Below are 16,504 nucleotides of genomic sequence, written 5' to 3'. Positions count from 1 at the left end.
TCAATACCTGGAGAGTGTTGTTGAGTTTGCAGTTTCTTTACATCGTCAAGAAGTTTCTTCTTTCGTTTTTCGGCATCGGGGGGGATATATTCCTCTGGACATGAGGACCACGCAGGGACCACGTTCTGTTGTGTTTATGTTTTGCTCTCGAGCTCCTCGCGCACAATGAAGTTGCCCAATCAGCGCAGGTCTGGTGTCTCGGTTGCCAGATTGTCATTACAAATAAATGCAGTTTGTGCGTTATATGTTACCGCTGTGTGCGCTGCCGCGCCAGCAGCGCTGCTACACTAGTGGCGTACGCTGCGCTTGCACTTCGCATAAGACGGGTTGCCAGATTGGGGGCCCTATTAACGCCTCGGGGCCCTACGCGGCTGCTTAGTTCGCTTATAGGCTGGGCCGGCCCTGGACACAAAGGAAGAACAATTCAATGGATTTAGTGATTTGGGGTAATACTGATGCTTTGGTAAACTTGTTAGCATGTTCTTTATGCTATAGTTATCGGAATAACTGTTAATATGTTACGTTAACATACCAGACACTTACCACAGTTCTGTCTGTGCCTCATGTAGCTGAAGGTGTTAGCGTTAGCATACGTACACCTATTCTCCATGTTCTCTCATCTGTTATTATTTTAAATTGCATTTCAAGGTGAAATGTCTGTTTTTGGTTTTGGATTTTATTAAATACATTTCCATAAAAAATGCCACGCGTTAATTAAAAATAAACTAGTTATTAAACCTTAATCATTCTTAGTAAACAAGTATTAAATAATTGTAATCCTTCTTTTTATCTATATTTATTTTTACCTCACATTACAACATTGAAACCAGATAATACGTAATTGAAATGTAGAACAACAGTGGTCAACAAAATCAACTACCGGGTCATCTCCTTTTAAATACATTGTGTTTGCACTCAAAGCGTACAGTCTTCAGTGTTGAACTTGCACTGCGCTCGATTGCAATATCGATCCAGTTTATCTACCAGGCATTACCTGAAGCTCCATCACTGTGGTTAAATCTATTGGCCAGATAAGACTCCATTTACTTTCATCAGCCAAGTGAATTTTGTGTATTTCTTTTTCCTTCTTTACTATTTCAAACGATTCTCTGTAAATAAAAGCAAAAGCAGAAAGAATTCAATCACATCTAAAATACTCAGCGGGCCTGTTGTGTTGTCAGATTGGATGCAGCATCGCAAACTGTTTTAGCACCTGCCCGATCGTCTCATCAAAAACGCCCTTTCGTTTTGCAGTAAGGTCCACGGGGACGGGTTAAAACAAGACAATCGGTTTCACAACCATCTATCATTTTTGGTGATGGTCTTACCTGCCAGGACGTACACCAGAGAGCCCACATCTCCCTCCTTGATGATGAGGCTGTGCTTGGCATACTCCACCGGGTACATGCAGTCCACAATCTCCTGGATCTGAGACGCCTCCAAGTTGCTCATGAAGTCGTTGTCCTTGATGGCTTCCTTGATCAACTCCTTGGACCTACGAAGATTTCAAATAAGGGACATGTCATAACGGAGCCAGATCTTACTGCAGAGATATACTTTTGTCCAAACTGCAGAGGTAGATTTGTGGCGTTATTGTTTCTAGCAAGGATTTTAGTTTGTTTGCAGGAGAACAAGGGACTGATTTCTGTAGAAGCCGTGCTGTATCAGCCTGGACGCTTTGTGTATCGTTTCAATTCCTTTTACAGAATGGACGGAGGCTAACACATGTAGCCCTTGCAAGAATGTATAGAACACATAGATATAATGTCAATTCTTGTGGGAAGTTTACCAGTTTTCATCTTTTTGTTTCTTGGATATTTGGTTGTCTACACCGACCTGAAACATCAAACTCTGAATCTGGACAAAGGTTTCTTCTACGTATCTGCAAATGGAAACGCATCAGTCTGCAGTTTGTCCATGAGAGTAGGATCTCTCCTTCACTGTGGCTAGAGTTTCTCTTTTGGTTGTTAGGGAGTTTTTCCTTGCCGAGAAGGAGAGTCAAGGACAAATGACGATATTGGACAGTTATCCATTCTATTTGCTGATTAACCAACATTCACAGGAAATAAGCAGTCTTTTATTGAACAATGACTGTTTGATTGTTTGGTTTTATAACTTTTTTTATTGGTTGAATGTAATATGGACAACTAAATAAACGTATTCCCGGCGTAGCGACTGCTGTTGTGACCTCAAAAGTTTACCACAGTAAGATTTATTCCAACATTGAGTGGGCGAGCATCCCAAATATTTCCGTCGCCTGATGAGAACAGTAGGTGGTCGATTCATCTGAATAGTTTCTAAACATAATTAGATGAACTTTTAAACTGAAAATGGCCACGGCACTACACCATTCATGTTTATTATCTCCGGACTGTTTATTATCTCCGGACTGTTGAACAAGTCACTAAAAAAGCAAAAGCCAGAGCTAATGGATTCGATTGGTTGCACATCAGAAGTTGGCCTCCGAACTGCAGAGCGTTACAAATATGCTTAATAAGTGCATCTAGCTACAAGGGACCAGCTTAAAACATGAGACGTTGCGAGAAAGGGGGCGTCATGTCAGAGGAATAATTTGACCTTTGGGGAAATCAGTGTTTCCTAATTGTACCAAGTATACAAAGCAGGGAAAAGGTGAGGGCTAGTTATTGTCAGAAAATAGGCTATTATGCACAATGGTCATTTATATTCTCACTTAAGACTTCAGCATGCAGGGGAAAAGCTTATTAGTGGTAATCGCAGTGGTATCCTCAGAGGTGAAAGTAGAAACAGTAACAGTAAGTAGAAACAACAGCATGTTTCAGAAAGAAAACACCTGTAATTAAATAATTGAATGATAGATATGTTTAATGCTAACTTCTCCATGGAGACAAGCATCTGGCAGACCCTCAAACAGAAAGGTAGTGCACTTTTAAGTGTCATGGTAATTACTGAATCTGGAATTAAAAAGAGTCCAGTGAGATTCATTTTGACAACAGAGTAGTAGGAGTAGGAGTAATAGGAGTAGTAGGAGTAGTAGTAGCAATAGGAGTAGTAGTAGTGGTAGTGGCAGTAGGAGTAGTAGTAGGAGTAGTAGTAATAGTAGGAGTAGTAGTAGTGGTAGTGGCAGTAGGAGTAGAAGTAGGAGTAGTAGTAACAGTAGGAGTAGTAGTAGTGGTAGTGGCAGTAGGAGTAGGAGTAGGAGTAGTGGTAGTGGCAGTAGGAGTAGAAGTAGGAGTAGTAGTAACAGTAGGAGTAGTAGTAGTGGTAGTGGCAGTAGGAGTAGGAGTAGGAGTAGTGGTAGTGGCAGTAGGAGTAGAAGTAGGAGTAGTAGTAACAGTAGGAGTAGTAGTAGTGGTAGTGGCAGTAGGAGTAGGAGTAGTAGTAGTGGTAGTGGCAGTAGGAGTAGAAGTAGGAGTAGTAGTAACAGTAGGAGTAGTAGTAGTGGTAGTGGCAGTAGGAGTAGAAGTAGGAGTAGTAGTAACAGTAGGAGTAGTAGTAGTGGTAGTGGCAGTAGGATAACAATAGTACGTTTCTTCATCATTCATGCTTCTACTAAGTAATTATAAATAAATAATTTAGACTGGGAAGAATGTGTTCCTCAAAATTGAAATTAATTGTGATCAAAGTCTTTGTGTTTGCAGATAGCGATGATCAGCTTGGTCAATTTTGCCAATATTGGATGTTATTGTGATGAATGTTCATAAACGTTAATATCATAACCCGCCGAGCCCTAGTTATTGCAACACTAATTTTGATGGCACATTTCAGATGGACATTGACGTCACCCAGGTGGAGGTTAGAAGCAGATTTGTGAAGCGCTGTCCATCTGTCCACTGCAGCGGAACCTGTGCCAAAACCAGTCGTCATGCTTCACCAAAACACCAAAATAGATCCGACCAGCCACTGCAGCTTAAACCCTCTGCTTCCATTTAAACATACATAGAGAGTAGCCTGGGAGCTGGTTTTAGCCTGGTTTAGTGTTGAATTAGGTTAATAATATGTATCAGGCTTCATCTGAAATCTCTCCTCCTATGTGAGCCTTTTACACTATCATCTAATTCATAGAAGGGGGAACACTTCTTATCGCACCTGCTGCTATGTTTGACAGGCAGAGCTGGAGCACTTTTGTGCACGGCTCTAAAGCATGCTGGCCTTTTAGAGCGAGAGAGAGTAAGGTATGATAAGACAAAGAGAGAGAGAGAGGGCGCAAAATGGTAGAAACGCTGTAGGTGCTCATCACCAGAGGGCCATGAGCTAAAAGAACAAATAGGCAACAAAGGCACTAGAAGGCACTCTCTAACTGCAGGGGATGTGGCAAACATAAAATTGATGTTTGCCACATCCCCTGCAGTTAGAGAGTGAAGAATAAGAGTAATAGTGAAGAATAAGCATTTCATTTTGCATTCAGGGTATGGAGGAAAACATTGCAATAAAAGTAAGTCCTGCTAAACCCTTAGAGAAAAGCATTGTACAACTTTTTAGAAAATGTATTAGAGCAGTACCTCAAATATTGTGACAACAACAAACCATTATGCTCACCTTCAGTATGCAAAACTGCCTTTTCAAATTTCATCAAAAACATACCTGGAGTTGTCTTTTGTCTCATTCGTTCATGTTTGAGTGGACTTAATCCTGCACTTTTAGCCTGCCCCAACCTCCTGACGTCATTTGGTGGTAATTCATACGTTATTCTCTGTTTCTAAGTCCAATTACCAATCGGAGACCTATTCAGTGCTCAGTTGCAGTCACTACCTTTACAAGCCACTTCTTTAGTGTCAGGCGCAGCAGTCATGGATGCCATGGCAACCCGTCCAGCTATTTACCTCAGATGTGGTCGTTATGTTACGGTAATGATCTACGTTGGCTATAGTAAAAGACTGCCAAAAATCCCATCCCTTTGCTGCTGACCTATTATGATGAAATGTAACATGCCATGACATACCATCCCAGTGTAATAACTTGTCGATGGCAAGCTGCAACATTAATATTCAGACATTTCAGTTGAAAGCAGGGAGCATAAATCGACTCCAAAACTGGGACAGTCCAAGGAGCACATCAGCAGGAGGTTTTTTTTCCAAGGAATCCGCCTGGGTTTGTACAATTTATGTTAACTATGCTAACTCTGCTAACAGCGCGCTCGTTTTTTCTTTGTCATTGTTGGTATTAAAAGTCCTTTTCATTTAATTCCAATAAACATTCAGTTAATTCCTATATACCTTAACACCATAAGTTACACTCTTTTTTTTAATAAAGTACTTAACACAGTGTGACAATTTCACAGACATATTGCTAACTTATCCCTGCCAAGTTTAGGAATTTGACGGGAGATTCCACCAAACGTCTCCAAGAGCATCTTTTTTTTAAACTAGCACGCAGTGATTAACTTTAGGCTGTGTCCCAAATAGATTGTCATGAAAGAAATTTGTATTTTTACAAGGGAATGGATTTGTGGATTAAAAATAGAGCATTTTTGTTTGAAATAGCTACACTCAAGGTAATGTGTGCCAATAGCTCAATTACCTTGGCTGTCAGGTTGTTTTCTATTAGCGGAGTTGCTGAATTGTGGAACGTTCTAAGTGCTATTTCTGTGTGTTGACTTATTTGTGTCCTAGTTTTGTAACGTTTATAGTGAATTCTGTTTCAAAATCGCTCTAATGTTAAAGAGGGGCGGGGAAATAAATCTGTTTTATCAATCTTCTTTACAATAATAGAACACAAACGGTACAGTCGACAAAGAGTGTCAGCATACTGAAAACTGATACTGGAATGAATTACAATTTGTATACAAGCATAAAAGTGCAGCTTAAAACACAAATCAAACATTATTATACTATTTAGACTATTAACCCCATCTTAAGTGACAGAAATCAGCCTGTAGTCTTAACATTTACTTTGTTAGTTACAGTTATTAGATCCAACCAATCCTTTATTATATGAGCATCCGGTTGCAGTCATTTAGTATGTGTATTTTTTGCACAGGCACATACAATTTTGAACAGATACTTTACACTATTTGGCCAATCAGTAAGTATAACCCCCATGTATAGGATCATCTAATACAACTAATCATTTGTAACTCCGACATCGGCCTAAAACTGTCCAAAATATAGAGCAAGTGACATCTATAAAGTATCTTGTCTTGCTTAGTGACAGCATCTTTAAATGGAGCGAACTTCCTGCGCGCAAAGCTAGCACAGAGTTTGTACTTGTTGAGACGCCTGTGGCTGTAGGGAGGAAGCACAAGGATAAGGACAATATTCTACAACAACGCCGGGTTTGAGAGTGGTCAGGGCGAATAAAAGAAAACAGAAATGGATACAGATGGCAGTGAAGACGGTTGGATCAGCTGGCATGCCTTCACTCCAGCTCGTCCATGAGAAAGCCGTACTGTCATCAGCGCCTCGCAGCACGCTCTGCACAGGGACTATGGGATGATGCGCTCAGGGCGGCGCTTAAGTGCAATCAAGACACAGAACAAATCGTCTCAAGCTCTTTCCTCTGTCCTCCCAAAATCAGAGACGCTTTTAAATAAACAAAAAGGATGAATTATTTTAGTAATCACGTATGGACTTCCACTCCCCACATACGCAGCCACTTTATAACTTATTTATTGCTTTTAGGAAATGTAATCAATTCTCTGAATATGACAAATTATTTATTTGACTTATCATGACCTGAGCACTGCAGCACTTTATCCTTGTTATGAATGAATTGTATGTGTTGTTTTCCATATGTCGCCTAGAGCGGCACTGTAGCCCACAACAATTTCCCCTTGAGGGCAATACATTTTGTCTTATTTATATGTGGGTCATTCTCACCTCAGTCCCTCCAACATGAAGACTAGTTTGGATTCCAACTCATTTTTTGCTTGGGGATAATGAAGAAGAAGCGGATTATATATTTCCGGCTAAATTCTTGCCAATAGACCGAACAAGAGGTTGTCTGTTGTTTCGTTCAAAAGTCAGTTCAGAAAAGAAAAGTCGAGCGGTTTAAGCTCCGGAGCACATATCCCAGGCTCAGTGTTGCCCTCAGCCTTGGAATATCAACAATTTGCTACATGTCCTCCTCACTCTTCGTTCTATTCTGTCAAATAGCTTCAACAACGATAAAAAGACAAAGAGAGTGTGAGAAAGAATGAGAAAAAGAAAGAAAGCTAAACAATACATCAAAATGTAAAAAAAAGCTCATTATCGTAATTTATTAGGATTTAGGACGAATTACCACTGAAATATGCCTGACAGCTCGACAGCCTTCAGATCAACTTTTGTCCACAGCTCACATTGTTATGGGAATGACTCATGAGTGGAATCGCAATCAATTTGTTAGATTTCAACTCTCAAGTCCTAAACCACACATTTTGGCATCCATCTTAATCCGTTTTGGTCCATGGCTGTTCTGGCACAGCTTTAAATCCAAGACAATGTCAGCAACACCTGTGATTAGTCATCTTCTAGTCATTTGTTCATTTTAATATAATTTCTGATACGGCTTCAAAGACACCGCAAGATTACATATAATTCTAATACATATAAGTCAAAGACATACCATTCAAATACATAAGGCATACAAAGGGGAGCGATAGTTGCTACGTTTTTCATCGTGACCAACAAATGTGATCCGATTGGCACCATTTAAATGTCATGAAAGTTGTAGCCACTTGCACGACTCCATGAATTGCTTTTCCTGGAATATTCCACAGGATTGGAAAATGTATCTATCTTGGATTAAGGCGAAGCAAAACCTATGAAACAAGCAAGTGGCCCTATACCAGGAAAGTTACACAGTGCACCTTTAATGTCAATCGAGCTGTCAAAAAAGGTAGTGGGTGCCTGTTTTATTGTGTTCCTCACTTAAATTGAAAACTTCCTGAAAAAAATAGCTGGCTAAAAACAAAGCCTTTCTTATCACTCGCTTCAGGAGAGCAAACTGCCACTCAGCAATTAACATGTTAATGTGTTAGAACAGATCGCCGCTGGATACACTGGTGTTGACTGAAGCTCTGCGGTATCTACTATGTACTAGTGCAGCGTATGGCCCCAAACAAACTGTTCCCTTGAGAATCTCAGCGAGTGTTTCCCGAAAATTGAAAAACAGCGATTACGACGTTGCTCCTATTCAACCTAAACCAGCCTCAAACTACCCAGAGTGCATCAATCCTGCAGCAGTGACAGCCCCAAAAATAGAGGTGGCTTTGCCTTATTTGCATGTTAGAAATAGCATAAAAAGGCTTGTTGTCTGGTTGATTAACTCCTGGGTCAGTGTATGTGTGGGTATTTGGATTTTATCTTAAGAATGCATTCAAAAAACAATAATGAGTTATTTGATTTTTGTTGCAAAATGCAGACACCAAACCTAACCAACATTAGAGACAAAACGAAAAAGGCGTTCGTTTTCATTTTCTGAATTCTCTTATGGTCACGGTAGTGAACAGTTACCGCCTGTGAATAAAAAATAAAAGCACCACAGGAAGTTAAAATTACAACTTGTAGACTTTTTTGGAGTTTGTTGAAGTTAAAAAGAGCAGTGATTTTGTATAAATGACAAATCACCTCAAATGCATGAATATTACTTAGACTGACACTCCAGACACCAAAGTCTCTGTCTTCGTCCCTCTGCGCCTGTCCTCCAGTGTCAGAGCGTCTGTGCACGTTCTTCTGAGTTGTGCTTGAACAACATGAGTGCGTCTTTCTATGTCAGTCTTGTGGATTGATACCTGACAAATCGGCCCTTCATTTGTCAACGTTGCGGAACATTGTCCACAGACTGAAATGTGTCTAGACTTTAACTCTTCTTCTTCATCGTGTGTTGAGTGAGCCATTCTTGACCCCTGCTCCACGCCCCAGTCTGGACTGACCACTCCACTGCAGCGCCACCTACTCACTGCTTCTGTTACTACTTTTGAAACATTTCTCCTATTTCTACAATTTCTCCCATAATTATGATTCCTGTAACTAATGTTCTTGCTGCTACAACCTCCTCCGTCGCACAGAGGCCCCTGCTGGGTAGAAAAGCCCGTCTTTGGCCCTGGCACAGAGTTATTATAGTGGTGTCCAGAAGTACAGAGACAATGCAGCACTGGGGGCTTTGCAATACAGTTTAGAGTTTAGCACTGACATCTTTTTGCCACAGAGAGCGCCTTCTTCCCCTGGACCAAAACAGAAATAGGAAAATACAAAATCAAATAACAACTCTTTTTTTCATTTCTGACTCTGTGTTTTTTCTTATCTTCTATATTTAGTAAAAATCTAAATTCAAGTTGTTTTTGAAATGGTTACAGTAACCATTGACCAACCAACATTAAAACAAAATGTCTGGTATTTAATTTTTGAATTTTGGTAGTTTGCAATCGAATTTAAATTACAACTCTGTTTGATTTTGAATACTGAATTCTGAAAATAAAATCCACATACTCATAAATACACTGACTAATATATGTCAGGGTTTGTATTTTTTTTAAAGAATGAAGAGAAAAGAATGAAAAAGAATGAGGTTTTTCAGCAATCTCCTGCTTGCTGTTTCCCTTTAGAGATAAATGCAAAGTAATGGTGCTACAAAACATTGATTCTAAGCCTTGAGTACAACCGGAACCGGACATTTCAGCCAAATGTTGTGCTCCATTTAAGCTAACATGGGACTGAGAAACAAATCTACTTCTATTTTTGAACTGTTAGTTTTTTTTGGACCAGTTTGTAGTTTGTTGGTCATTTTTTACCCGGATAAGCAGCTCAAGGCCCAATACTACATAATGCTCCTTGAATTAAGTTTAATTTAAACAGACAATTCCCATTTGGCTTTTTAATTCTACTTTTACTGAGCACGGTCAACTTTCAAGAGCAGCTCTGTCAATGGAACGTCTTTATTTCCATTATCTCCTAATCCTCTATTCCATCACAATTACACCCTGGAGGACTGACTCCACGTTGCTCAACAGTCCGTCTGGCCACGGGCTTGCAAAAACACCAGCCACTTTACAAGCTTGATATATTTCCTCCAGTCAAGTTTGGGGCCCTGGCAAGTTCCTTAAAAGGAGAAAATATGCTGCTTTTTCAGGGGGAAAAAAACAAAAAGATTAGCAGACGGATAAATGGAGTGAAGTTGTTGTGGAGATTAAAGAGACGCACGGTCGGTTTGGTGGGTCAAAAGCAATGTGCAATGTACAATGTAGTGATAGTGTTCTAGTGTTTCTAGGCCAGGAAAATATTTAGTTTATACATCCGGATGGGGCTAAATCAAGGTTAAGCTCTGCCTGAACCTACTACTACGTCATAAACTAAAGAAGGACTGGATACAGAAATGCAAGTTCCTGCAAATCCATTGAATACTGGGATAATATAATGTAAGATTTGCATATTGTTACATTAAAAAAGACATTTTATGATTTTCTTCCGTGTGTTTAGTATCAAACAATAGCATATGTAGATTATTGTTTTACCTGTTTTTCATTGTAAACCTCAATACTGATCTAAAAGAGCTTAAGTAATAGTAACTAGAAAAAAGTACAGGCCAGTTGTAGGTGAATACTAACATTTCTGAGCGCTCAACCCTCAAATGCAGGCATACTCAAACATGCATGCATCAGTCTTTGAGCACACTTGAGGTAAAACCTTTCTAACAAGGTAAAAATCAATATGTCTCCTTTAATAAGGACATTGGAACTAGCCACTAATAAGAATCAATGCAGGTCATCTCAAACTAAGCCCAGACCAGATCTAAACACAGTCTAAACACGGCTCAAGGTTAAACCAGTTCCAAGTGCAAATTCAACTAGGAATGCAAACACCAACCAGGACGTTCTAAATGACAAAACCAGGACTAAACCAGGACTAAACCAGGACTAAACCAGGACTAAACCAGGACTAAAACTAGGACTAAACCAGGATTAAACCAGGACTAAAACCAGGACTAAACCAGGACTAAAACCAGGACTAAACCAGGACTAAAACCAGGACTAAACCAGGACTAAACCAGGACTAAACCAGGACTAAAACCAGGACTAAACCAGGACTAAAACCAGGACTAAACCAGGACCAAAACCAGGACCAAAACCAGGACTAAAACCAGGACTAAACCAGGACTAAAACCAGGACTAAAACCAGGACTAAACCAGGACTAAAACCAGGACTAAACCAGGACTAAAACCAGGACTAAACCAGGACTAAACCAGGACTAAACCAGGACTAAAACCAGGACTAAACCAGGACTAAAACCAGGACTAAACCAGGACCAAAACCAGGACCAAAACCAGGACTAAAACCAGGACTAAACCAGGACTAAAACCAGGACTAAAACCAGGACTAAACCAGGACTAAAACCAGGACTAAAACCAAGACTAAAACCAAGACTAAAACCAAGACTAAAACCAAGACTAAAACCAGGACTAAAACCAGGACTAAAACTAGCACTAAAACCAGGACTAAAACCAGGACTAAAACCAGGACTAAAACCAGGACTAAAACTAGCACTAAAACTAGCACTAAAACCAGGACTAAACCAGGACTAAAACTAGCACTAAAACCAGCACTAAAACCAGCACTAAAACAGGACTAAAACCAGGACTAAACCGGGGCTACACACAAACTGATAACTAGACTAACTATACAAACTAATAATGTCTAAATCTTTGCCAAATAGAACTTCTTAGAATCATCAGTACCTGTCTAAGATGAGACCAAGATGTGCCAAAGAAACTTAACAAATTGACCATATTAAAGGCACACTATGTGTGGAAGGTTATACACCACCTGCTTTTTGTCAAGGAGATGTTATTGAGTGTTCCACAGAACTGGACACAAACAAAAGTCCAAACATGGCTGACCCTGCTCTCAATTAAGAAAAAACTCAAGGTATTTTTGAGTCATCATGAAATAAATACTTTAGATATGTTAAATGGCATGCTGTGGAACATTTGACGTAAGTCAAGGAACGCAGGTGGATCCCGTACTAGAAAGGTTACGTACATAGTATCAATATTGAGTGGAAATGTAGTGAAATCACTTCCACACCAGGAGCAACCCAAGATAAATCTAAAAGTATAATTAGCAGGACTAAATCAAGAAGTACAAAACCCTCCCATGTTTGCATTGCCTGCACTGACCTTCGACGAAGCGGCTGTAGAAGGTTTCTGAAAACACCTCAAACATTTGCCGCGCTGATTGGATTAGCTTTAGTGCTTTTGAACAATCCCAATCAGTTTCAGCTAATAAATCAGAGAGAAACACGCTGTATATATGAAGCTCGATGTTTTCATGTTTTCAAGTTCATAAGGATTGAAACGAGAAAAAAATATAAGAGAGCAACGCCAACACTTTTCCAAAAATTGGGGCAAAAGTTAGAAAGCTTTTGATCAAAGTTGCTATTTTTATTTTGTCATTTATTATGGTTATGTTTGGCAGCAGTCCAAAATCACCCAAGTTTCCAATCTTTTCTGAAGCGCTCCATGATTGCACTGCTACTACTCGACAATTCTCATTAAACACAGAGTCGTGGGACAGAAGTCTTCATAATGAGGATGGGCATACGCTGGGTAATGCTAATTAAACTAATGAAATGATCACTTCAGCACCCTGATCCTGGTGAGGAAGAGCAGCATCCAGGCATCTAAAGCCATGTAGAAGAGGATTGAAAGAAAACAATGTGGTCAGAGGCCTCATTTATTAAAGAGTGCATCAAATTCTACTTGACTGACACACAGAAGAGGACCAGTGTGTGTCATCTTTCACGTTGCGTTTTTTTAATATATATAAATCCAACCTTTGACATAGAGAGCTGCGTTTGCATATTTTACTAATTGTTTGGTACTTAAAGACGGTTAATACACAAGGCCCCAGGTATATATATATTTCAAACATACAAATACAGAACATTAAAATTACACGCATTATTTAAACAAACATTTGAACATTATGGATGCCATCTCTAGGGCTTTCAACTTGGTTCTAATTTGGGAAGAATTTAAAGACATGAACTCGGTCAGTTTCCAGTCTTTCTGCAACATGTTCCAAGCCAAAGGAGTTGAGGGAACAAAGGCTTTCTTCCCCAGCTCTGTGCGGGTGAAACAGCAGCAGCTCATCATTTGATTGCAAGGAACATGAGTCAACACTTCTCTGTGGGATCAAAGCATAAATGTATGTACGGCATACAAACGTCAGAGAGATAAAGAGCTGAGCAGGAAGTCAGGGAGACTAGCTCCAGGAGGCTGCAGCAGGCTCAGGCCGGTTAGCAACAGGAGGCTGCAGCAGGCTCAGGCCGGTTAGCAGCAGGAGGATGTAGCAGGCTCAGGCCGGTTAGCAACAGGAGGATGTAGCAGGCTCAGGCCGGTTAGCAACAGGAGGCTGCAGCAGGCTCAGGCCAGTTAGCAACAGGAGGCTGCAGCAGGCTCAGGCCGGTTAGCAACAGGAGGATGTAGCAGGCTCAGGCCGGTTAGCAACAGGAGGATGTAGCAGGCTCAGGCCGGTTAGCAACAGGAGGATGTAGCAGGCTCAGGCCGGTTAGCAACAGGAGGATGTAGCAGGCTCAGGCCGGTTAGCAACAGGAGGCTGCAGCAGGCTCAGGCCGGTTAGCAACAGGAGGCTGCAGCAGGCTCAGGCCGGTTAGCAACAGGAGGATGTAGCAGGCTCAGGCCGGTTAGCAACAGGAGGATGTAGCAGGCTCAGGCCGGTTAGCAACAGGAGGATGTAGCAGGTTTAGGCCGGTTAGCAACAGGAGGATGTAGCAGGTTCAGGCCGGTTAGCAACAAGAGGATGTAGCAGGCTCAGGCCGGTTAGCAACAGGAGGATGTAGCAGGCTCAGGCCGGTTAGCAACAGGAGGATGTAGCAGGTTCAGGCCGGTTAGCAACAGGAGGATGTAGCAGGTTCAGGCCGGTTAGCAACAGGAGGATGTAGCAGGCTCAGGCCGGTTAGCAACAGGAGGATGTAGCAGGCTCAGGCCGGTTAGCAACAGGAGGATGTAGCAGGCTCAGGCCGGTTAGCAACACGAGGATGTAGCAGGCTCAGGCCGGTTAGCAACAGGAGGATGTAGCAGGCTCAGGCCGGTTAGCAACAGGAAGATGTAGCAGGCTCAGGCCGGTTAGCAACAGGAAGATGTAGCAGGCTCAGGCCGGTTAGCAACAGGAGGATGTAGCAGGCTCAGGCCGGTTAGCAACAGGAAGATGTAGCAGGCTCAGGCCGGTTAGCAACAGGAGGATGTAGCAGGCTCAGGCCGGTTAGCAACAGGAGGATGTAGCAGGCTCAGGCCGGTTAGCAACAGGAGGATGTAGCAGGTTCAGGCCGGTTAGCAACAGGAGGATGTAGCAGGTTCAGGCCGGTTAGCAACAGGAGGATGTAGCAGGCTCAGGCCGGTTAGCAACAGGAGGATGTAGCAGGCTCAGGCCGGTTAGCAACAGGAGGATGTAGCAGGCTCAGGCCGGTTAGCAACACGAGGATGTAGCAGGCTCAGGCCGGTTAGCAACAGGAGGATGTAGCAGGCTCAGGCCGGTTAGCAACAGGAAGATGTAGCAGGCTCAGGCCGGTTAGCAACAGGAAGATGTAGCAGGCTCAGGCCGGTTAGCAACAGGAGGATGTAGCAGGCTCAGGCCGGTTAGCAACAGGAAGATGTAGCAGGCTCAGGCCGGTTAGCAACAGGAAGATGTAGCAGGCTCAGGCCGGTTAGCAACAGGAGGATGTAGCAGGCTCAGGCCGGTTAGCAACAGGAGGATGTAGCAGGCTCAGGCCGGTTAGCAACAGGAGGATGTAGCAGGCTCAGGCCGGTTAGCAACAGGAAGATGTAGCAGGCTCAGGCCGGTTAGCAACAGGAGGATGTAGTCTTTAAATTCCAAAACATCCACAGTCCAAATAAGTCTGTCAAATAACCAATAAAACCCAAACTACATCATCAAAAGGATAACAAAAATATATGAAATCCTTTAATAAATAGTAAAACACAGACAAACACTTAACAGATAAAGGGCACGATCCCACCTTGGTTTAGAGGCGGGGTTTCCCACCAGGGGTTCTGATTTGTTAAAAGCCCATGTAAGATGTAAGTATTAGAAATAGACTGGAACAAAGGCATTTATTTTGGGTGTTTTTAAAAGCATGTTTGAGGGGGGCTTGTGTCTGCACAACCTTGAAATCAAACAGGTGCCTTCTGCCATAGTGCAGCTTTAAAGATGCACTATGAGACTTTTCTGGTGGGTTTAAAGTCCGTCATCTTGCATTTATTCAATTATGGGTGTTTTTATTGCCTAATAAACCTAGGAAAATATGCATTCATACTGTGAGCGGGGTCTCCTCTCCACAGATCTGACCTATAACTTGGTCTGTTAGCTGATACCGTTGAAAATTCTAGGCTCTGAAAAGTTAGTGCACCTTTAAAGTAGGGCTTCTCAAGGTTGATAGAAGTGCTACATTTAGAGATTCCCTGGGTGAAGTCCAAAGCAGGTCTGTGCAAGAACTAAACCAAGATTAAATTAGGACTAGATCTAAAAAAAAAAGAAAAAAAAAGAAAACTAACACCTAAAGCAATATCCATTAACTTTCAACCAGGTCTAAATAAGTTTGAAACAGAAAGAGGGGGAAACTTTCAACCAAAAGAGGTATAAAAGTTTGCCTGTTTTCTTTGACTTTCCCGACAGGCTCGTCTTTGCTTTCCCGACAGGCTCTGACAGGTGCAACAAACACTAATAGCTTTTTCTATTTCCAAACAAATATTGTGGGCGGTTACTTTGATGCAATCCCAGGAGCTGTGTGCACTTGCTTGTCAGCACTATAATGACCTTCATATCCGACACATCTGACACGTTTGTTTACCCCTTGTTTCCGGCAGATTCACAACCCCGGCTTTGTTTGTGACCTTGGCTAAGTTCAAGGGAAGTGTTCAGGTCGGAATAGAATGGTAATTTGGCTTTAAAAATTTAAACAGTCTGAACATATATAGTCAGATTGTGCATGGAATGAGCTCAAGAAGAGGTTTATATGTTTACATGTTTAATAGAATATCTGTATTTCTAAACACTAAGAGGGTTCAAGACCTCAATCAAGCACCATAACTATTATTTTACTAATCGATTATTCTAGCGATAATCCTTTTGATTAGTTGATCAGTTGTTAAAACACAACATGCCTGTAAATATAGGGTTTTCATTGGCTCGAGCCTTCCAGAATGGAATGGATCGAGACATTGTTCTTGCCATGGTTTCTCATTTTTGACCCTCTAACATTGCTGAATGTCACACATGGGACATAGACGCGATCGGCTCCGCCCGAACTCCAATAAAATGGATGTTCCGAGAACGCCCGTCACAACAGTGCCGACTAGTTCAAAAAAGAAAAAACATGAAACGTTTAATCTTTAGCCTAGGCACATGAGGACAGTGATAGAGCTACCTTTGACCTCTGACCTTTGAGGGGTAAAACACACCTGGCAGCATCGCTCTATGATAAACAGGAAGTCAGCCATGTCAAATCAAAGTGGCACCGCCACGCTTGACTTTTTTTTTTTCAAAATCGTACTTGTCCTTTAGGTTTTTTGTCCGATCGAGCTCAAAAC

At 41.6% G+C, this 16,504-nt stretch overlaps 1 protein-coding gene across 2 annotated transcripts in view; it reads right to left on the bottom strand.

Moving 5' to 3' along the window:
* Window positions 1-16,504, bottom strand: part of LOC140351628 (cGMP-dependent protein kinase 1-like) — a 151,037-nt gene that overhangs the window by 118,324 nt on the left and 16,209 nt on the right. For both annotated transcript variants that reach the window (XM_072437540.1, XM_072437538.1), the window contains exon 2: window positions 1,329-1,495. In XM_072437540.1, the coding sequence (XP_072293641.1) occupies window positions 1,329-1,495 (167 nt within the window). The remainder of the gene's footprint in view (window positions 1-1,328; window positions 1,496-16,504) is intronic.

The sequence above is a fragment of the Eucyclogobius newberryi genome, unplaced genomic scaffold (assembly GCF_026437365.1).
Source record: "Eucyclogobius newberryi isolate DKJ021-1_F unplaced genomic scaffold, fEucNew1.0.hap1 SCAF_8, whole genome shotgun sequence".
NCBI lineage: Eukaryota > Metazoa > Chordata > Actinopteri > Gobiiformes > Gobiidae > Eucyclogobius > Eucyclogobius newberryi.
The sequence above is the reverse complement of the archived record's forward strand: the minus strand, read 5'-3'. Positions and strand labels throughout refer to the sequence as shown.